Below are 24889 nucleotides of genomic sequence, written 5' to 3' on the forward strand. Positions count from 1 at the left end.
AAAAAAAAAATAAGAAAAAAAAGATATTTGCCTGAGAACAAGCACAATTCTGTTAACTGATTCTGCTCTAAAGGGTAGGCTATACACACTGTCGTTCTCAAAAAACATCTGCTCTTCCTCAACAAGTACCTGCCGGACAGATTACACCTTCTGATCATTTGTGCACTTTGACGTGTTTTAGCCACAGATCTGAAAGCTCTTTAAAAACTAAATTAACTATGGCTGAAACCATTTAATAAAAAGAGAAACTGAACCATGAATCAGTGCCGTAACTTAAGCAGTCCTGCAACAGTCCAACCAATGAGACTTGGTTTCTGATCCAAGTATAGCATTAATCTAATTTAAAAGTAAAAATAAATCCACACTTTCCAACTTATAGATCCTTACTCTATCTGGCTTTCTTTTTAAATAAAAATCACTGTACAGGGCAAGTGGCACAGCCTAGCTGCTAAGCTAAGGCAAGGTAACAGAGGTTTACATCATCTTGGTGGTGGCCGTGGTGCTTAAGAGTTCACTCTCCAGTCATTATATATATTAGAGCTGACTGAAACACTTCTACTTTCACTTTAATTCAGGTAACATTAAACATAAAATGATGCACTAGTTTTCTACCACACTTTTAGCTGTAATATTTGGGCAGCAAGATATAGGCACAACAAATGCTCATACCTAATAAGAAAAGCTGCCTTCTGATAAAATCAAGTAGAAAGTACAAATATTTTCTGTACTTTCTGTAAGTAACATTTTGGAGGCATATCCCAAGATACACATTAATTATCTAAATTAGATTTTTGTTTGCCACATGATCAATTATCAACAAGATTAAGTAATCGCAGCATTTGATCAAAACAGACACGTTAGAAGAAATTATACAAATATGAAAGTTCTGCTTCATCTCACACAGATTCAGCATCATGTTTTCCTACAATGCTGTACTATTTTTTGGTGAAATAATAAAAGCGTTCCTTGTTAGCGATAGTGTTTTTGTGATATTCATAAAACATGCACCATTCTGTACATTCGTGGGAGTAGTCTTTAATTAGGAGAGCAATTCCACAATCCCTGAGTAAGGAAGGGTCTGGTAACATGCACGGAGGCTAGCAGAATAAAACATGAAACCAATCTCTTAAATCATGTCATGTAACAGTCAGAAATTACACTTGTATTCAATGTATTCTATTCATATTATGCCACAACTTTCAACAACCACTTGCTCCCTCCAGTAAGGAATTTGTGACTTCAAGGACTAATTACAGCATCTTTATTTTAGTGCAAATAACTGAACAACCTCCTATATGTTTTCTTTGATGCGGTGAAACAAAAAGCAAACAATGAAAAGAGCAACAAGATATCAAATTTCAGTGAGTCACAGATAACTCTTTCTTAGAGTGAAACTATTTTCCTTTTCCCTAGAGGCAAAGACAGATTACACTGGATTTAGTTGCTCTTACACACAGGACTGTAAATCTTCCTTTGTAGTCCCTCTAAATATTTGCCTAATTTTTTCCACTTTCTCATTCACTGTTTAGACTGCAGTTTGTTTTTCACTTTTTTTTTTTTTTTTTTTTTGTGTGTGTGTGTGTGTGCTGGCTTTGGTGGAGAGGAACAAGCAAGGGACATGATACTAGAAGTAATTCTGCTGTTATTTAGCATAAATTCAGGATAAAATACATAGTTTGGATGAAATCAGAAATTCATAAAGGTATTTACCTGATGATGTCTTAGTGCACAAAGTAGATACTGCTAAAAAAGCAAGCAACAATTCATGCACAGAAAACACTGTCATACACAACAGATGTACAGATTTCATAGTACATCCAAAGTAATTATTTTTACCTGACAGTGTGATATATTACCGAGGAACATTCAAGGGCTCAAAGGGCAATTTTTTTGCTGTGCTTCCCCAGTCAGAAATGCATTTGAGTTCTCAAATAAAGTGGCTAGTATATTTTCCTTTCTAATTAACCACTGTATGTTTCCTTTACTTCAGGACAATCATACACAGGCAAAACATGTTCAGGAAATGTACAAGGCACAAGAAGTGCATTTCCTATGGCATAAACTCCAAAAAACAGTTAAACATTATGGAAAAAGTATGTGTTTTTTCATAATATTTTTTACCCTGGCAAAGACAGACTAGATCCAAAATTCTGTTTTGTCTACATTTCTTAGAACCTAATTCTTATTCCAGACAAGATATAACATGACAGAAAATGGTGCAAGGGTTACAATATCATCTTGTCTCTCTCGCATCATAATGATTACTTTTTTCCCTTTTATATCCCTTTTCCACGAGTCCTTTCATGCTATTTGGAGAAATTCTATCTCACTTAAAGACAATGGAAAAATACGATCGCTGTTCTCCAGTGCTAGGGACCACATTATCTTTAATTTCTAGTTAATCAAAACAATTGAATTTCTTGAACAATTAAAAGTAGAAAATCAGTTCCTTAATTCCTCTAAAAATATACATTTACCACTCTGTATAAAAACAAGCATTCAATACAACCGTCATACTGATAGCAACACCCAGAGCAAACAGACCTTTCATACCGAGTACTTATTAAATGCTTTATTACTATTATTATTTATTTTTCCCCTCCAGCACATAGTTATGCTAGAAAGGTTATGAAAGCTTCAGGAAAACCACTGGTACTACCACAGAAGCTCTATTCCAACAAAAACCATGCATGCAGAATGCTACAATAACTTCGCTGTAACATAGCTGTGTGCAATTAGCAGCTGGCATTTCGATTTTTACTATTTACATTACTAATAAGTTGTGCTGTCATTTTGCAACAAAACCACTGGTATATTGAGACTCCATATACCACTGGCAGATCACAAAGCAGCAGAAGGTTCACACTGGGTTTGCAAATTGCATGTTGGACAAACCTTCCTCCCCAGTGAGTGACTCCTTCCTCACAAGTTTTTCCTCATCTCAGTCTGGCTGCATTCATTGCAGTCTCTTGCATCCCTAGAAGAAAGTTGCTCTATGCCCAAAAAACATCACTAGGCTAAGGGAGGTTTGCACAAACTAAAAGTAAACTCAGGAAATGGATTCTTAAGAGTCTGCCCATGTACCTCAACAAGTAACTCTTTGAAACACGTTTCTGAACTCATGTGAGCTGCCTTGAAAACCATCTCCACACCAGAATTTGGTTTTGGGACCCCCAGAGAGAAGCCTCCTGATGATGTGTTACTTCAGTGTGTCAATAAATGCATATATTGAAGGATTGATGAGAAAACATAGCCATCACCACTAAGCCCCACTGCCACAGCAGGGAATTAAAAATCCCTGTCACAATTTCAAGGCAACATGTTGCATTCAGAAAAAAAGTCAGCACAGAATAATCTCTTGGAACAGGTTCACCTGCTGAACAAGAGGTATCCATGCTGTAAACTCAGAGACTTCTGAGACCAATGGCCATCTTTTAAAGGTCTTCAACAAGCCTTTTATGAGGACTGTATGGGAGGATCATTTGTTAAAATGCCCTCACAGTGCCACCTGTCCCCTGTTAAAACATTTCTGCAGCGGCACCATTCTCTCATAATTCACTCACAGACTGGTGCACAGCTCGCTTTTTGTCAGCTGCTTGCAGGTGCTATTAATCAATGCTCACCTGGCAGGGACATGAGTTTCCCATTTGTATACACAAACGTTCATTTCTTAGCGAGCAACTGAGACACCTCCAACACTCAATGAATGCAATATTTCCCTTCATAAAGGAAATCATGCATTCCAGAGTTGCTATGAGCTGTGTAGAGTCACTATCCATGTGACGTGTTGCAGTGGCAGCTACAAGTCCAACAAAGTTTGGATACCATTCCAAAGTCAACTACAAGGATACTCCAAACACCATACATTAAAGTGGTGATTTAAGTCAGTATCTTATTATGAAGGGTAAATCCCCTATCATTTCTAGATCCCAAAGGAATTTCAAGCACAAGGAGAATGAGATGCATGTTGGAAGTCAGAGTGGAATCCTGTACAAATTCAGAAATGGGACCCAGATTCCAAACGTAGTTGAGATTCCTGTCTGTAAGTCTCTCAGCTTGTACTGGGATATAAATGGTCAAGCATTTATTCACTGAGAGCCACTGGTGTTCTCCCCATTGCCTGAAGATCCTGAAAAGAGATTCAGCTTTGAAATAAACATGTAACACCAGCAGGCATTATAGGTGTAATGTAAAAATTAATGGGGAATATTTATGCTGTGACTGAAAGAATGTTTAACTGGATTATCATAAATTCTTAAGTGGCCTTGAATTTCTCACATCTTATCCTTTTCCCATACCTACAAAAAGGAATTTTTTCCATTGCCTAAATTAGCATTTTTAACGTTTTTTTTTATCATATTTAAGCAAAAAATCAAATCAAATTAAACACAGCAAAATAAAATTTCTAGACAGAAAAGAAAATGACTGGAAGAAATCAGGTGCTCTTAATATGTTCAGTATTAATCCATACTAATTAGTTCAATTTATTTACATTGACCTAATTATACCAGGTATAGCATAAACCAAATCTAGAATTACACTGAGTTTAAATTAGGTATTGATTTTGTTTTGCCACTCCTGGCATGTTCTAATTTGTAGAGGCGTTAACGTTCCCTCTCTCAAAGGAATCAAGGTTTTGTGTTTGTCTAGCTTACTTATTTCATGGAGATTTGAGATGAATGCAAAAATAGCAAAACACATTTATATGGGATCACCACACAATGTTGGTACTAGCATGCAGACACACATTCATTTTTGGTATAGAATTTCATTTAACAAAACATGAAAGCTATTAAAAAAAAAAAAAAGCAAACTATAGATCATATACAAGAAACTAAGTCATAGAAATATTACTTTTGGACCTCCTGAGTGCTATTTAACCTTTGACAAAACACCTAGACTAGATGTAATACTGAAAATCCTAGCCAATTTCTTCTGTGGTGCAAGGAGAGGGAAAAAAAAAAAAAAAAAAAAAGTTTACTTTCCAAAGCAGCCAGGCTAAAATACTATGATGTTCATAGCCTCTCCATTTCACAAAAGTTACATAAAAGCTATATAACCGCTGAATAAACCATGTCTTAAAAGCAGCATTTTGAAGTAAATATTTATTTATATAAACCACTAAAATTAGTAATGCAAGACTAACAGCCATCTATCCACAGAAAAACAGGAAATCTGGTTTATATTTAAAATGCAGAAGACAGACTCACCCTTCACATGCATGCAGACCCCTAAACTATTTTCTAGTACTTTATTTTTACAAACGGGAGTTTGAAGCAAAAAATAGGGATCCATGATTGTATTTGAATGCAAAAACAACTCTTGAGCTTTAAAAAAATAGAGCTAATGTTCTCAGAAAAAAATGTACAGCCTTTTCCTCAGCAAAGCATGCTCTATTCCTCATTAGCTTTGATTTAAACATAAATCTGAATCTCCAGAGACAAGGTCAGTTTTAATGTTGTACTTATGCTATCTCACCACCTGCAATGCAATGTACAAGAAGATGAAATGTTTTTTCCCAGCTAAGACAAAAGCTTTTTTTACATCAAAGCATCCTAGGCAACATACAGATTTCCTGCCACTCTTCTCTCATTCCAATTGATTATCATGCTTTAACTTTGTATCTGTTATAATATTAACCATAATCAGTCACAACAAGTGGACTTTATTTGAAAGTAATTATTTATTGCAGTAGTCATTCAAAAATGGACCTCAACAGCATAGCTTCACTGTGTCTACATTGAATAGATAATCTCATACTGCTTCTAATGCACTCAATAATATTTTTTCAAGCTTTGGTGATATAATCTCCCTACTCAGTGGTAAGAAATTTTCCATTATACATTCAGTTAGTTTAATAGCAGAGAAGAGTCAGCATTGTTACAACCTTTTCACACTAAACAGCATACCTATTTTTTAATTGCATTCTGTTTATTTAAGTGCAATAGACAATTACAGCACATTTCTTTTACTGCACAGATTAGTCCAAGTGGTCTGAACTGTCAGCAGAGGGATTTGGGGAGGCTCACAACACAAGGACTTCCAGAACTCAAGCTGTTTGAAAACCTCTCTCTTATCACTTTAAAGTTTGACTGTTCTTTGCATAAGGACACACTTATGTAGGGAAAGAACATTTCTTTGGTTAAATTTGTACAGCTGTTCTTATGCATTGAGAAGAGACTGTCAAAATGTGTATTATCTTGTGAGTAAAAATAATAGGAAATGAATTAAAGGGAAATGAAGAATGAAGTTTCCAACAGACTCAGCATTAACCTCTAGCTCTCTTCCTGATATCAGTGTAAAATTGGAAAAATACTGAAATATTTTTCAATCCCTTCCAAAATTTTATGGCAGAGAAATTCGTTTGATTAAGCATCTTATTTGGATATAGGTCCATGTAAGCCAAATTCATGATAAACAATGAATATATGACATCCAGCAGAAAACAGAAACATCACTTTTTCACACGCGTCTTAAACATTTCGAAAATTTGTGGTCTGTTGTTCTTACTGATTTATTATCCATTTGCTATGAGCTAACTCAGCTAAATTTGCCCTTTCCTCTGTGCTGAATCACAAAGAGGAAATACTTCTGTGTGGGAATGTACATGTCCCACAAATGCTGTACAAGCATAAGAGGTAATAAATTTGAAGAGACACTGAAAACTGTAGGAATGAAAACAAAGAGGTTCTAGTCACATCATGCTTTGTTGTTGTTGTTTTAAAATGTCAAAGTTTGTCTCAAAAATTGGTCTCTTCCCAAAAGTGGAGAGACCTCCCCCCAAATTCCTGCAAGACAGGCATATTCCCAGTCAGAGATTTTATTTATGCGAATTTTTGTTCAATCCTTATCTACCTTTTATTAGAAGCTTGAAACAGAAGAAAGATTGAAAAAAATTTCTCACCCTACAAAATCCCAAGACAGATACTAAATCCATGACACTTTTATGCATAAAAATATATTTTATTTTAATTTGTCACGCTGTTTAAGTATTTTCCCTGTTTCTGGAACCCAAACTATCAAACTCAATGTAAAGTCAGAAGCGAGCCTCACAGTGGCACTGCAACGTGATGCAAGAATTAACATAAGTTTTGAACTTTAAATGCTCTCTGACATGTGAAACACATAGCATGCAAGAGATTTAATGAACATTAGTTTGACATTATAATAACCACTTAAACACACAACAATAGAACTATAATTGGATGTTTATATATCTAAATGTACAGCTCTGCTACTTCATAAGCTACTCGACCTCACATTTTTTTTCCAAAACTTCCAATGAAATATGGCGGTTCACAGACCCATTTTGTCTCTACATGGATACTGGACTTTATAAGACAACATGCCAACAGCTTATGATACGACTTAATTCGCTTTGTTTTCAAATGACAAACTGTATCTATAGATTGATCTATACCTGAAATTTCCTTTACACTTACCATTATTGTTCTTGTTGTATGGCTGGATGATTCTGGAAAACAAAAGAACCACAGTGCATTAGAGTATTGTCTTTATCCATATATTAAAAAAACAAACAAACAAACAAAAAAAAACACCTGTTTTCTTAGGCTCACCCTGAAGGCTAAGATAGTGCTGTTCATGTACAAGAAAAATACCAGAAACACAGATTGGAAAGATGTCTCATGAAGCAAACATGATCCTATATTTTCACTGATCCTGAAAATATATGGAAGGTTATAGTATACTGTTAAATGCACTCATTCCCTTTGTTTAATTATCCTCTTCTGTAAGCAAATATGAAAACGGAACTAATTGATGTTTCACATTTCAAGATTTTTTTTTTCATTTTGCTTTTAACATGTGGTATCATTTAACATGGATGATAAGATCTGCAAAAAAAAATTATCAACATAATTTCGTAACTATTCACATTTGAAACAGCTCTATGAAACTATGCAGAACTTTTTCTAAGAATTTTCATGGATTGTTGTTTTAATCGACAAAGTAGATTGAGAATTATAACATTCAGAAATCTTAATTACTCTCTCCTATATGAGAGATTACAAGTTAGTCAGTTGAATACACAGTTATATTTATTTGCTGAGAAATCATGGCCAGGCCAATAGCTAATGCAGACTTCATCCCACTATTTAACTTAAAGTACTTTTGCTTTTGTTGTTGTTTGTTTTTTTTCCCCAAGGACAGAAGACATCCTCTCTGGCATTATAACACTATGGCAGTCATACTATAGCTCTGTTCTTTATTGAAGCAGGATAACTTTAGTAATTAAACATCCTTCTAACCCATTAACTAAAAAAATTTTAAAAAATGCTGCTGATCTGTAAGATGCAAGATAATGTTACTGTCAGTCTCATTGACCTGCTCAAGAATTTGGGTACAGTTTCATCATTGGCTATAGTACATAGAGTTCACACAACACTAGCTGCATTTCTGGGTAAAACGTCCTCAATTCTGCAAGAACTGAATAAGCAGAGTCTCAATTCTGCAAGTGAAATAAATGCTCAATAATTATACTTGGTTAGTTAATCTTGCTCCAGTTCCAAATTGAGATCCTCATGGGAGTCCCAACTGGCATTCCTTACTTAAAAGAATTCTCCATGACTTTTGTTCTTGTTAAAAATTGTATTAAAGACAATAAAAGGACATGAGACAGAACAGCTGCACATCTCTTCCTGAAAAATGGTAATTAAACTGGTAATTAAATCAAACCAGTACTTCTCTCTCATTTTAAGAAGTTATCTTAACCAGTCTGAAGATGTAGATCAACTGACAGAAAAAAAATAAGCTACTTTAAAATTCTCCAGCTAATTAGAAACTTCAGTGTGACCAACACTCAACAATAATTCCAACATCTAGTTTACATGTACATCTCTTCATTATTCATCAAATCTAATAATAAATACAGACATCAATAACTTCCCATTGATAAAGGTTCTGTAATGTGAAATGCTACCTAGGTTGCAATACTTCAGTTATGAGATCCTCTCCCAGGTCACTTTCCCTCTCTTTTTTCCCCGCAAAAATAATACATATAGGAATATTTTTAGGGCACCAGTCCTCCAGACAAGTTTTAAACGGGTAGCATGAAAATGAAATTCTGTTTCCTGATTCCTGAATATATTTGGCACTGTTATCAGGTAAGAAAAGATTACAGTAGAGAGAAGAATCTACTGAATTACTGAATTTCTATCTTTATGGTGAAGGTTTTTTGTTTGTTTGTTTTTTATTACAGCTTTATTTATTGTTTTAACATTTCAGTCAAATAACATTTCAGGAATGTTCCTGAGAAAACCCAGGTACTACATAAGGGGAAGTATAACCATCTGAGCAACTCTTGAAAAAAAAAAAAAAAAAAAAAGACTCATTTCTGTTACAAGCCCGACTTCCCAGAAAAAGAACAACAACAAAAAAAAACACACACGACTATCACCAAGAGCACAACTACATTTCCTGAGGACTTGAACATCAGATTAAACAAAAAGAATGTGGTTTCTTCACTCTTGAAATACAAAGATATATTGCAGAGCACTTCCACTCACCCACAAAAAGACTAAAATGTACAAACAAAACTCCCATTTTTTATATTCAGAAATATCAGTAGTAAGATATGTCCACTCTTACTACTCAGAGGTACTATGCTTTTCACATAGATTTATATGCAAAATCTATGATTATCATGGTTGTATTACTAATGTCCCAAAATAATACCTCTTTTGAGGAAGATGAGGACTGTAACACATAATAGCAGGATGTACCCAGAGGTTGTTAAACATCGTATTTTTTAAGAATATTACAGAATCTGTTAATATAATGCCAGTAGCTGTTAACACCAGGATATTAGCATTTTGATAACCTATTAATAAAACCAAGCAAAGAAGTGAAGAAAGATCTGTTATATTTGCAGAGTAATCTCTCTGTTTTATCATACAATACAAACATTCTCATTTTTTTCCAGATATATTTCTTAGGTTTAATTGCTGTAGATATTAAAATATAATCTAAATTACCAAACATCTTTCAGAAAGAATTGAGTATACATATAAATGAAAAGATAGGGAAATAACTATTTAGGTAGTAGACCGTCAAAAATTTCTAGATCTGGCAAAGACTAAAGTATTGTTGTTGCACAATTTAAACTCTTGCATACACTTAAAACTGAATAGTAAGATTTTGGAACCAAGGAGACACCAATTTCTTCCACAAAATAAATTACACCCTGATTTGGCAGAAATTTTTGGTTGTTGCTTGGGAGAAGAAACCGACCTGCTACAACATCCTTTCAGGTAGTCATAGAGAGAGCAATAAGGTCTCCCCTGAGCCTCCTTTTCTTCAGGCTAAACAACCTCAGTTCCCTCACCTGCTCTTCATAAGACTTGTTTTTCTCTAGACCCCTCACCAGCTTTGTTGCCATTCTTCAGGCATGCTCCAGCACCTCGATGTCCTCCTCATAGTGAGGGGACAAAAAATAAACACAGCACTCAAGGTGCAGCCTCACCTGAGCTGAATACAGGGGGACAATCACCTCCCTGTTCCTGCTGGCCACACAATTTCTGATACAGGCCAGGACGCTGTTGGCCTTCTTGCCTGCCTGAGCATGCTTCTGGCTCATGTTCAGCTGGCTATCCACCAATACCTTCAGGTCCCTTTCCACCAGGCAGCTTTCAAGGCACTCTGCTCCCAGACTGTAGCATTGCTTGGGTTGTTGTGCCCCAAGTGCAGGACCCAGCACTTGGCCTTGTTGAACCTCTTGCAGTTGGCTTCAGCCCATCCAGAGCCCTCTGGCCTTCCGCAGCGCCCTCCTGCCCTTGAGCAGTCCAACACTCATGCCTAACTTGGTGCTGTCTGCAAACTTACTGAAGGTGCATTTGATCCCCTCGTTGATAAAGATACTGAAGAGAACTGGGCCCAGCATTGAGCCCTGGGGGACACCACTTGTGATTGGCCTCCAACTGGATTTAACTCCATTCACCACAACTCAGAGAAGCAATATGCAGACAAGAAAAAGCAAGAAAGTACAGAAACATAAAAACATATCTCAAAGCATCTTCCCCCTACGCAGGAAACTTCCAGTTATACTGCCTAATCATTTTTTGAATGTGCTTTCCATATTACATTACGCAATAAAATAGAAGTACTACTCTGCAATCACAGCTTACGAAAAATAATCAACCCACTTGACAGTAATCATACACAGAATCACTCTAAGTATGAACTCCAGATCTCAAATCCAGAACATGTAATTCATGAGGTAATATGCTGCTAACCCTGTTATCCAGCAGACAGGATTGTCTTTCTGAAACTTTAATTCTTTAAAATAATACCAGTGAAAAGCAGGCATTCCAGGAATTAGGCTCTGGTTATCTGCACTGTTTTATATGCTAACTTGATTATAGTGTTGTTCTTATTGTTTACTGTTTTAAGAGATGATTTATTCTGCCAGTTATAAAAGCCAATATTACTGTAATTTCATGCCTACACATTACCTGTATGTAAAACAAAAAAACAAAACAAAACAAAAAAAACCAACACACAGCCCTGATTCAGCAGCAGAAATAGAGGGCAGTTCACCATGAAATTCCCTTTTCCTCTTTGTGCGATCCCTTTTGCTTGCTCTTTCTATTGAACTGCCATTTTCAGGAATTCCTTACTACAACAAAATGGAAGCGACGTACAGCATGCTCAAAGCAGGGTATCAAAGTATGAATGCAATTCTAAATTTAAGGTTTTCAGAACCAAATGTACACAAAGAAGCCTTACAAATCCAAAGATACATTTTTGAAATAAAGGAAATAAAAGCAAAAAAAAAAAAAATCCCCTATTTGATTTATGGTATACTTAACACCCTTGGAAATAACTCATATTTCAGAAGATACAATAAGCCTGAGAACTATGATTAAATAGAAATTGTGTTTTCACTTAGGCAAAAGAAAAGCACTCAACCATCTATATTTAAAACAAACAAACAAAACCATAACACAGTGATATGCTCTGTTAACACCTAGGATGAGTTCTTTCTCAGATGGAATTCAGGGAAACATGGGTTTGCGTAAATGGTTTTGCCCCTTCCAAGTCGTCCTGTGACCAATTTCATCACAAAGAGTTCATGCTGCTTACATTTACCTACTGAAAGAATACTCTACAGACTTAGCAGCCTTTGGACACATAGCAGAAGCCTGTTCTTTTATTTATAATAAAAAGCTCTCCACTACTTTGGAGATAATTGTAATGTGAATTCAATATAGGCAAATGATGACTGCACATTTATCATTCCAAGATAACACGATTTTCTCATTTTAATAAATTCTGGAAAGGTATTTCTCTTCTATTTCTCTGACAAAAATGACACATTCAATGAGTTTCCTCCTTGTTGATTATTTTTCACCTGAAGTCACAGTGTCATTTGTATCACTGAGGTTGGATGCATGAAGATAGAAGTGGAGAGGGGGAAATCATCAACTCATTATAAATGAACTGAAGGGAAAATGCTGTTTTATGATTCTAAAATTTAAATAACAAAGCAACAAAAAGGCTTTTGACACACAAACATTGGATGGAGTATCTTAGTTCTACAAATGATTGACAATTTCATCAGTGACACCCTGGAGTAATTACAGACTCTGTAATTTTCCAGGTACATAATCTGGACACTGGAAGTTGTCATTAGTTCATCATCTCCAATATCACAATTTGTACATCTGCAAAAAGAATACACTAATTCGGAAATGTAAGTGCTAGAGCATTTTCTTTTTCTACTAAACATTTAAAATGTTTCCTTCCAACTGGATACTGAAGATAGAAATTGGCTAGTGTTGTCCAAGTTGCAACAATCAAAGGTAAAAAGGGTTTTAGGTTAATTTCTCAAGGATCAGAGATGGCATTAATGACTGTATAGAACTATGCACGACAATTCTCTTACCATAAAGCATTTCACATTGTCACATATATAAAAGCTCAGTTGTATAAGTCAGGAAATAACCATGAGTTATAAACACCCTTTTCAAAGTCCTCTGCTTTCATAGTAACATAACAGCACCATCAATATCTCCAGAGAGATCTGCTTTCCATGCTGACATTTCCATCAGGATCAGTGCACATATTTTAGTAAAAGATCTGTAGCCAAACATTTCAAAACTTTTTCTAGTTATACCAAAGATCAAAACTAGTCCAAAGAAAATTTCAGAGAAAAAGCTGGCAGTAGAACAATAAATAGCATTTGTTTCTCACTTTTGAGAAAAATGAGATACAATATTAATTATACTTTGTGTTTCAGCATAGAAGAAATGGCAAAAGTAGATTCACATAGTAGATTATCACATCTCTTCTCTTTCAGTTGGAAAGTTACTGGTATGTAAAATGAGGCTTATAATAATTTAAGTAGGTATACAGTTTATTAATGTGAAAAATATATGAGAGATATTTTATGGTTTTATTTTTAAAATTAAGTGCCAGATATTTTTTGGTATGCATTCCATGCTGCTAGCCTGACATCTCAGTGGAGTATCTCCATCTTTGCCAAAAAATAATGTTGTGATAACAAAGATCAGGCATTTTAGAGAAAAGACATCTTCCTCTTCTGAGAAATTCAATCCAACAGTGAAAACTGCTTTCTTCTAACAATTTTGCATAGGGTTATGTGAAATGAATTACAATGAAATGTGTTTCGTTTTTTTCTGTTTCAAGAAAATTTGGGGCAGAGGAAAGACTCCAGTCTCTCTGATTGTCAGTTAAGTTACATATATTTTCTTGTGACTGACAAAGGAGAGAAATTCCCAGTGGAAAAACAGGGGTGAAATATAAGCCCTTCTTCCTTGCTCATCTCCTCAATGTCCAATACTATTAGTCATAAGCAGAGGAAGAGAGAGATTGACCAAAATAGCACCTAGGGGAGAAGGTACACTTTTTGAGGTCTTTCTCGCTTTGCCAATTGCTCGTGTAACTTTCTCATCTTGCTGTGCTGGAGTTGTGCAGGTTGCTACAAAAATGTACCCCCAAACTGCCATTTAATTCTTAGATACAGCTGATGACTTCAATAATCAATTCCCTAAGAAACTGAAGTATGACTGTTAAAAGAATCCTCTCGAAGGCATTAAGACATCTCAGCCTGAAATACAGTATTAAAGGTCTGGAAAAGGGAAGACAGAATGGGGATTGGGATTGTTGATTAAAAACTCCTCAGCTATGAACAACCAGTTCTCCTGCTTCTTCCCACAAATCAATAAAACAGTATCATCAAGCACAGAATAATCTCTGTACTTTGTTAATGATGTTATCATTTTGGATATCCTGTAGACATTTTGGTGTTGATGCATATAAAAGTTAGGAAATGCCTGCTACTTGACAGGGATTACACTCATGTAGAATACCTTTACCTTTCCAAATATTAAGTAGAAAATTATCATTACTCACCCTTCCAAAACAACAGCCTGACGTAAAACTTGACTACTTGTATGTAACTGTTGCTCACTGTTAAGCAGCTCGTGGGTGAAAGTAATTGCTTGGAATAATTTCAGACACTATAATTTAAAGATCTGATTCAAAATATCTACAAAGCACTTTATAGTCACACCTAAATCTTCTCATCATCAACTCAAGTCATAAAATAGGATACACGCAACATTATGAAACATCGTGATTTTCTGAAGACATTTTTTTCCCATTTGAAAGAGATTGTCTTCACTACTGAAAACCATTCAAAAACTTGGTGTTGATTTTATTTTCAGCAGCAATGGATATTCTTTCTTATCTCAGCATAGTTAAAAGCACCAACATGCATACGTGAAACCTCCACAAAATACTGTGATTTTTTTCCAGAACAGAGAGAAGTTTCCAACATTTTTCATTCCATCCTACAAAATGCAACACTTCCTGTTTTTTGAAAATAAAGGAAACAACACTTTTTTTTTTAAAGACCATCCAGAAAAACTTCCTCCTACAAGAAAGTACATAAACAGGTACAAGATCTTTAACTGTGAAGAGGGAAAAATAGCCTCAGATCAAGATCTTTCTTTTGCAGACACCAACAGCCCAGAATAACAGCTGCAGTACGCAGTGCTTAAGCAGTGCAATTTTATTCAGGTCTGTGCATTATATATGGATCATATGTTGAACTACAACTATGTCTGTCAGACTGATAATCAGGTCTTTTAACAGCAACATATATTGGACAAGCCCCACTATTTCTGAAAAGAGCTAAACGATCTCCCTCAGCATTCTCAATAAAGATCAAGCAATAGTAGTCAGAAATTACAGACTCCCTTATCCCTATCAGTTGCACCAGACTTTTGCTGGAGGCACATACATGGGACATGAAAGGGAATCTTGTGTTACATTGGCCAAACTCTTGACTTAAGCCAACAAAAGACTACCCTACAAAATGGTAATTATGTTCTTATTTAGGCATATTATTCTTAAAAGTGTTAAACCAAACACTAATGGTTTTTCTCATAATCTTACCCCACTCCCTTAAACAGATCCTTAAACACTCAACTCACCTAAGCAATAAGACTGACTTCAAATATGTCAATATATATGCATATTTACACGAGCTTAAGTAACATTTACTTGAATACTGTAAATTATCATAAATCTTAAATAAACATATTTCTATGGCTTAAAACAAACTTCTAATACTGTTGAAAAAAGCAAACCTGAACATGCAGACATTTCTATGTCAATAACATTAAGATTATGAAAATAGCTCGAGATAAGACTTAATGTAAGCTCACTGTGCTCATTTCTGTTTGCTCATTTCATCAAAGCATGAATTGGAAGACAGAATATATCATTTCCATAGTAGGCTTTCTGGATACTGTTAATTTATACAATGCAATAAAACCAGCAACAATCAATAGTCTTTTGGAATCAAAACAGCTTTTTCGTATATTTATAGTAACATGAAAACTCTGGGGGCTGGCAAAACCTTTCATTGCACAAATAATACACGTATCAGTGCAGTTACGCAGAAACCGCTATTTCTCAAATTGCTCTGGTCACTCGGTTGTTGCTCTCTGCTGAATAGAAACTGAATAAATTACAGACCCCAAAATGTTTCTCTATTTGTTTGGCTTGGTTTTTAATTTAGCAATAAGCAGAGAAGGGGTTAAATGGCAACTATGAAAGACAGCCATTTTTCAGTCAAAAGGAACAGAGGGTGTTGAGTATTGTTACTGCTAGTTTGATCAGCTTTCCTGTGCATTTTATTTCCTGGGGAATATGGGATTAAGAAATGAAAAAAAAAAAAAAAACAAGAGGTCCACAACTACTACTAAAAAATGGAGATCGAGACGATTCAAGTCAGCACTGATGGTAAATAAAAAAGTTGGTTAAAGCTGTTACATGGCAGAAGGCGATAGTGCAATTGGTTTATGCTGATACAAATGTTAACAAAACTTGACGATAACTTATCAAAAGCATAAGCTTTGGCCAGTAACTAGTTTTATATTTCTTAAACTTCTCTTTGGCTTCTGTTCAACTGAGGAGTCTAATAAAATTACTCTTTAAGAAGATCAATCCCATACCAAGCCATTTGAGCAGCAAGGAAACATCATTCAGTGAGGCTGTGCCTCGCAGGTCCACACAAGGATTTGCCCTTTGCCTGCTGCAGTTCCTTCATCATGAGGCTGAAGAACTGAGAAAGCTAATGGTAACTTTCAGATGTTATAAAAACAGCATTCAGTAGTACACACTGATAGTGACTAAACTATTTCTACATACCATTGAGCTCCCTGCACATGCTAAAAAGTAGCAGAAAATCTAGAACCACACACACCAAAAAGAAAACAAAAACAAAACAAACAAAAAAAAAAGGATCATCATAGGTACTCAGTTTACTGGTTTATGCAGCATTGCTTAGGGAATTACTTTTATGCTTTTAACTTTAGAATACCTGATCTAATTCAAAAATTATTCTTTTGCATTTCCATTATCATTCTTAGATCACACCTAATATTTCAGGAGTTATTTTACAGTTTGCATGGACTATACTTTGCATGTTTTTAATTAAAGAGTGGGACAAGAACCCAAATAACCATTTTTACATGAGCAAGATATACCTTGCAGATTTCCACGCTCTAGGATATAAGCTTTCTTCACATTTGCATAGAAAATAGATAAGCAGAAATAATTATCTCCTAAAGCAATAATTTACAGTTCTCAATGGTATTTTTTCAAATTAGATGCCACTTTGTGAAAATTGCATTAACACTTATCTGTTTGATACAAACTAATCAATGTGGCTAATGATTGGTTTTATAAATGCTTTATGTTGAAGAGAACATTGATATTAAATTGAAGAAAAATGTTAAGAACTTCCGAGGTCATCTCCTTGTGGGGAAACCACCATAATAATGTTTACCTTGAACTCATTGCTACAACTTTCTTTGCAGTAGAAATGTAACATCATCTTCTTTACCAGGTCAAAGTCATTCTCCTCACAAAGATCATGTAAAGAATCCAGTCTAATGAGCAGCATTCCCAGAAGGGGAAAAAAGCAGCTTTTTTTCATAATTACATGCAATAAGTACCAGATCGACATTACAGAACTTAAGAATGAAAGTCCACAGCAAAAATTCTGTTATGTGAAATGCTCTGCTTTTATAGCTATGCCTATTAACAGCATCATCTTTTTATCTAAGTCACATGGTTATCATAATGGTCCACTGAATAGCTTGTGTTGCCATGCATGTTATTTGCCTACTGTGTAAAGGTTGTTTGCACACTGAGCAAAGGTCCAAGAGATCCTCTTACTGTATGTATTAAATAACCACTTTTTGTCAAAATATACAGTTATTTCTAGGTATTGTTAAGTGTACAGTAGGTATTTGCACTGCAAGATACAAATAACATTGACAGTGACAGAAAAATATGATAGTTATGGGAAGATAATGGATCGAGTTTTCCTTCCAGTATCTGGAATACTATTTCTATTATCTTGTCTAAAATGAGTCCCTCTTATTTCTACCTTGCCCTGTGAAGCATGAAAACAGCATGTCTTTTGTGCCAGTCATGTCCGAACAGCCTATTTCAGAGTCCAGCTTCTTTCAGATTTCTAGTCCCAACCACCACACTGAATTGCACTACAAATAAGGTAACTGCTTACAAAAGCTACAACTCACAAAAAGAGTTCAGGAAGGCAGTGCGTATCTCTACAAAATAATTCTTCAAATAAAAATGCATTAAGTCAAAATAAAGCATTCATTGCATCCTTCCCTTTTCACCAAATTTGTTTTATCCCTTTCTTGATCTCTTCTATAGAGTAGAAAGATTAGTAGGAAAAATGGTACAAATAGTTTTTGTAAGAGATGGCATTAATGGTATTAATTGATACCCATGTTCAGTGAATATGCATTATCATTCTTTGCATTAAGAATCAATGCTATAAATATGCTATCGATATCTTACATTTGTCAGAATGTACCCCCTTATTTTATGTCATTTCTTAAAACCATATTCCCTACAGAAAAGTCACAAAACTTTATTTTAGGCCCACAGAAAGTTTTGCAATTCATAAACTTATTGATTTTATATTTTTACACATACCATCAAGACCATTATGATGGCTGTAGTTTCTCTTTCCCAAAATACTTAGTGAAGAGTGATTGGAGGGTGCAAGCAGTCGTTTTGCACTTGGACTTTGAAGGCTTGATGTTGATCTGATTACATTGGGTTTTACTGCAGGATGAATTTCTGTTTAAGACAAAAGAGAAAGAAATACATGATTTATAAATAAAACAAACAAAAAAAATTTTCAGTCCACTCAGCTTACAAAATTTACACTTAAATTTCTAGTGAAATGGAAGTTTCTTCAGCACAAATGTGTTTATAGGACCTTGAATAACAATTTGAACACAAGTTTTCATACTTGTTGTCCTATCAAATAAGAAAAAAAATCTATTTAGTTTTAGATTGCCCGCGTTTGCTACAATGGTGTAGATGTGTAAGGTTTTCACAGGTGAAGAGATAATACAGATCAAACTGAAACAGTTCAGTGTTTGCATTTTCCTTCCCTTTTGAGTTTTGTATTGGAGCTACACACCTACAGATTTTTAATCAAGCAAATAAAAACATTTTACAACAGTGAAACCACCTGAAAACCTTAAGTTATTCAATGTTTTCTCTCACAAGAGCAAACTTTAAGGGATCCTCCCACATATAAGTTGCTATATTCAAAAGTCAGGGAATGAGCTACAGCAGAAGACTGGAGCTGAAACTACCCCAAAAACTGCAGCAGAAACAACCAAAAATGTCAAGATTGCACTGGATTTCTCAAGTACTTCCATACTCTAATACCCATTATTAGGGTTTCAAATGTCCCAGAGGATCTAAGAGAGTTCATGCAGTAGGACTATTTTATCGATGGAGGAAAGGTAAGAGGCACCGAAATTCATCTGCCCGGTGCACCTCAGAGCAGGTAGCTGCTGCAATTGCCAAAAGCTGATACAGCTGTATGAAAATTTCCCAGTAATCTGCCAGATAAAGTTGTCAAAAGATGCAGAGAAGCAGCAGTAGACAGACAACATTGTCCAGCCTGTGGCCGGGCTGAGGCCTGCCGCGCGAGTCCCCTGCTGGTTGCAGAGTGAGGCCCTGCGGGCAGAGGGGCTGGCCTGCAAACCAGAAGCTAGCTGTCTGCGGGGAGTAAGAAAAATAAAATAAAATACTTTTGTAGCCCAGGTTTGTACTCTTCAGAGTGATTCTTTCTGCTTTTCTGTGTATAAGATAAAGTGCAGGAGGTAGGTATATGCAACGTATAAAAGGAGGCTCAGTGTTGAAGGGGAAGGCCCCCCACCCTCTGCTGCTCACTTATCACCCAGGAGAAACAGATATGATTGTACAGGAGTCAAAGTCCACTCCGAGAGCTGATTTTTCTTCTTCCACAAGTGTTAAGAAAGCTCATTATCGGAGCACACACCTGCCTGGCACCGCACGCCCATTCTCCCTGCAAGCCTTCACAACCAGTCTGCAGGAACTAAAACCACCCACCCACACCAGGAGCTTGCCGATGCACAGCGACAACACTCAGGCAGCCGCAATAACCTTTAAAAGGCATTTAAAGCAAGGTGGGAGAGCCAAACAGTTTCATCCATATCCAAATAGGTAGAAAGGAGTGATGATGGCCACGGTGAGTTTGCCAGAACATGTAGTGGGAACAGAATGCCAGAAAGGCACAGCGCCAATGATCTTCAAATTAGGAAAGACTATGCTTAACTAGTTAACAAGTGGTTTGTTCACAGTACGCAATCCTACTCTTAAATCATGAATAGTCTTATCCAAGATGCTTCAAGAGATTCTGATTAAAAAGAGTCAAGCAGGATAACACATTGGTAGTTGTTAGAATAACATTAAACTAACACACTGGTAATTGCCTAAAGACAGTCCTGTAAGGCTGATTTTACAGCATCATCACCCATTTTTCATGGTGTAGAGAACAGGAGTCTACTTTGCTTTTTTACTAAAATGGGAATAGAAATATGCTTCATATTATGAACCCTCTTTCAGTTCGAAGTTTCACCTTAGAAAGTAGAAAGATTTGTGCTGCTTATTTAAGATTATATGGGATTTAGATTCTAAAATGCTCATTTGGCAACATATTTCAATTTTCAGAAGGAAATTATTAACATTTTGGGCTATTACTACTAAAATATTATCTTTGCCAAAGAGCTCCAGTAGCAACCACAATAATTCCAGCAGCTGTATCAACAGACTAGAACACAAACTCCTTCTCTCTACAGCATATAGGGGATAAAATTCTGTATTTCCAGGCTATGCTAACAGGAGGAAGGAGGTCACTAATCCTCAGTTTACTACAATAGCAATCCCTTCTCTTTTTGCAGAAGAGGAAGGTAGCAGGACCAAGTTCTCCCTTTAAGTTCTAGAAAGGAGCTTAATTAAACTGCTAGGACCACTTCTCAACAAAGTGTTACTTTAGGGTTTTTACACCATGCACTCTCAACCTCTAACTATAGACTTGCTTCAAATATTTGCACATTTTGTAGAACAGCACTTTCTAACTAACTGCTTCATCATGCCTGAAGTAGTGAGGCATTTCAGGGTTTTTGACTGAATTTTTATATTGTCTTGAATTACTGCAATAGTAATTATGGATCCTTTAGTCCTACTGCTACCACATTTGTTCTACAGCCTAGTATACTGTGGTTTTTTTTTCCACTGTAAATCTCCGAGCCACTTGCAGCTTCTCCTGACTTAGAGAACTAAATATACCATCCAAATAATCCAAATTATCCCTTTAGGCACACAACAAATAACCAGTTGGCCAGATTTAGATTCTATGATCACTTCTGAAATTAAAATAAAAATAAAATGGAAGAAACAATACCTGAACAACATATTAGGAATTTTTATGAGACCAACTTGCAGCCTCAAGTAATAGCAATAAAAACTGTAAAAACATCTCCCATTTCCACTAACACCACTAAGGTAAATATATATAGATATATAATATTATATATATAATTTATATATATATATATATATATATATAATATATATAATTTTTTTATATATGTATCCAAAGCAAGCAAAGAAAAGTTGAAGTCTCCTGCTGAGACACTTAAATAAGCAGCCTGAATTCCAGAGGTGCTTAAGCAGTTGGATCTCTCTCATCTCTTCTCCTCGGTATGCATCCCAGCTGGAAATGCTAGGCTGGTTTCCTCATAACCAAGAGGCAATATAGGACATTTAATTAGCCAGAGGCTCACATTAGGGGGTTTGTTTAGTAAGCACAGTGAAGACTGAAGAGATTACAGGGGATTAACCCTACCTCTCCCGTGGACAGGGCTTACTTTTAATGCTTAACCTATCTCACCTGTGGAACCGGCAGCCAAGAAGCAGAACAGAGATAAAGGGAAGCAATGACCCACAATGTGCAGGGCATTGATATATCCTTTCTGCCTTACCAGTAGGGCTCAATAAGAGTTGAACCTGCGAGATGCTGTTAACTGTATTCCAGCATGTTTGTGGGCTGTGTGTTATTACATGATACTTAATATTATGATTATTGTTATGACATGACCGGTTGTATATCAGCATTAATCTTCTTCATGAAACCTTCACCTAAGTACACACAATGATATCTGACATTGTTAATTCATTTATTCCCACTAAATCTACATAAGCATGCTTTCAGAGGTACTAATATGATCTCTCTCAGACTAGACAACATGACACTAAAAACATACAGCATCTTCTCATACACTGATGGTGTCCTTTCTTCGTTTGGCTACAAAAAGGGGTCAACTAGATGAACCATCATCCCCTACCACAACCACAGTTCTTCCCAGTCAATCAGAGCAAACCTCTCATTCCTTCCCATGGCAGCATACCTAACACAACCAGGGTGCATGTAGGAAGTTAGCAGTGGCTTTTTTCTTTAACTGCAGGGTAGGAGAATCAAAGTTCAGTGACAGGGGCCGCTAATTCTTCATTATCCATTTTTTTGAAGTTTGGATTTTATTAAACTTCATGATCTGGAATAACTGTCAAAGCTACATTAATAGCTGATTTTTATTTCAGTAAGTGAAGCAACTGTTATTGATTACTTTGTTGTAGTACAAACAAACTCCTGTTGGTTAAAATTTTGAGGAAAACCATCTAGTTCTATCCTTATCTTTACTACTATAGAATAGTGTTAATATATTGCAGACTTATTCACAGATTCTGATCAATAGACTGATTTCTATATTTATTTCAGGACGAATAAAAATCCTCTGGGGTATTTCATCTCTTAGTTGTAAATATTTAACGTCAGTAGCAGCTCCTTACAAAGAGAACTATTTTCATTTTTAATAGCAAATTAAAATTACTAGAATTTCTCCTCTCCCCATTATGTTATGTGAGTACCTTGTCCCCTTGGCTATAATCTCAGCCAGACTTCTTTACTTTTTTCTTTACTTTCCTTTTTTATTATTATTATTTTATCCAATTAAGAGTGTCATCAAATTAAGTGTCTGTGTAGCTGAAGTCTGCTCCTTCAGTACATGGGAGTTTTACATGTGGATTCAAGAGGCATAGATGCAAAGCAGCACTGAGCATACTGAATATCTCCCATTTTAGTGCTTGTTTGTTTGTTTTAAGTAATATTTTTCACATTGTGAATTACATCAGGTTTCACTCTGCCATTTTAAACCAGTATCAGAAAGCCTTTTGCCCAGATTCTCCAAGTTCAGTCATGCAGTTTTGCAGCTGAATAGAGTAGCAGAACAGAGTATTTATTCACTTTACATTTTTCTTGTTAAATCTCTCATTTTACACATAGGAATTTTCTAACTATCAGTAAACACTGAATGATCATTTGATTCATTTTTTCTCTGGAAGCAGATACCCACCTAAATACCCAATGATACATGACAGTGGCTTTCTGGTGCTTTTGATCTTCAGAGGATTTCCAGCAATTTCACAATGTCGATCTGCATCTGAGAATTTCAAAGAATAAAACTCAGTTTAAACATTTTACCATTACAAATATGATTAGGACATGCCAGCCAGTTTCCAGTTTTTAACACAAATTTCTTTGCTGATTTTTTTTCCCTTTTAGCACATATTCTTCTTTTTTCATCAATGCTAATAATGATAGATATTTAAAAGCAGGCTATGTATTCATTTATGCAAGTGATGTTATGATTTTTTCTTTCAATTATTTTTAAAGTTAATATAAGTTCTAACACAAATGTCATTATATTTTTTGCCTACAATGTCATTTTGCAAAAAGTCAGCTAGGTAAATGAAACACAAATGAAAACATGCATAGTAAAATAAAAGCAGCTCTGGCTATTAGCAGGAATTTACACTGAACTCTTCACTTTATTGTCCTCTACAAGCTTGTCTGGCTCTAAATGGTGTAACATAGAACTGTGAGGGCTTTAAATTTGAAGCCTGAGTTCTGTCATGAATTACTCCCATGGTACAGTGATTCAGACTGTTCCACTCTATTGTGGCATGATAAATCTTAAACACACAAAAAAAACTTTACTATGAACTTGTGAACAAATTCGCCCGTTTGTAACCAAGTATGACAGAGCTCAAAGGTCTCAATGTTAGCAGCTTCTTGCAAAGCAAACAAAAAGTAAGCTACTTTTTCAGTAACTACCTCAATTTGATGCTAAAACTATGAACTCACACCTTTAAAGGCACCAAGAATACATAGACAGACTTCCTAAAACCCCCAATGCAGAAGGGTTATTAAGAAAAGATTCACACTTGAGGAGCAGAATCAATCAACCTAAGGCAAAAATCCACAGGACACCAGGTTAAGCAGTTTCCAGATTACTGGGACTAAACTATCTTTTTAAAACTCATTGGAGTGAACGGGTCATCTGTTTTCTGAAACCACATAAATCATCCCTACACACAGTATTCCTAGAACATAGGTACTCTGTTTCATACAAAACCACATTTGTATTTTGGTTTTGTCGAACTAGCATTCTCTTACATGGAATTACTTCTCGTATGTACAGACAACAAGCTGCACATTTTCTTGTATGTGTGCCACTTGCACACACACAGATCTGCATTTTCCAACAAGCTTTACAGGAACTAGGTATTACAAATAAATTATGGTAATTATAATTTCAATTTGTATCCATGTTGTGTTTTACCAAAATGTTCCTGTGTTTCAATCCAACACAAGGGAATGAGTACACAGACGCATGAATGGACACTATAGAACAATTTAAGTTTGAGGAAAAACACAAAATTTACAATCTCTGCAGATTCTATCCAACTCTTTGAAAAAAAATAAATAAAACACACAGGTCATGTAACCACAGCAATGACTGAAATAAGTACTTCAGTATGTTGTTCACAGCTGTTTTACACCGAGCAGACCATTTATTTCACTATATTAAGGAATCTAACATGAAATTTCAAGTACTTCCGTTATTTTTTTCTTAAT

The 24889-nt window shown here is 35.5% G+C and overlaps 1 protein-coding gene across 8 annotated transcripts in view; it reads right to left on the minus strand.

Moving 5' to 3' along the window:
- The window catches only part of MTA3 (metastasis associated 1 family member 3), a 155736-nt gene that overhangs the window by 21631 nt on the left and 109216 nt on the right, over nucleotides 1-24889 (minus strand). For all 8 annotated transcript variants that reach the window (XM_068676725.1, XM_068676721.1, XM_068676723.1 and 5 more), the window contains 3 exons: nucleotides 23325-23411; nucleotides 18523-18669; nucleotides 7443-7474 (listed from right to left, as the gene is read on the minus strand). In XM_068676725.1, the coding sequence (XP_068532826.1) occupies nucleotides 7443-7474; nucleotides 18523-18669; nucleotides 23325-23411 (266 nt within the window). The remainder of the gene's footprint in view (nucleotides 1-7442; nucleotides 7475-18522; nucleotides 18670-23324; nucleotides 23412-24889) is intronic.

This window comes from Anas acuta, chromosome 3, assembly GCF_963932015.1.
Source record: "Anas acuta chromosome 3, bAnaAcu1.1, whole genome shotgun sequence".
NCBI classification, from domain to species: domain Eukaryota; kingdom Metazoa; phylum Chordata; class Aves; order Anseriformes; family Anatidae; genus Anas; species Anas acuta.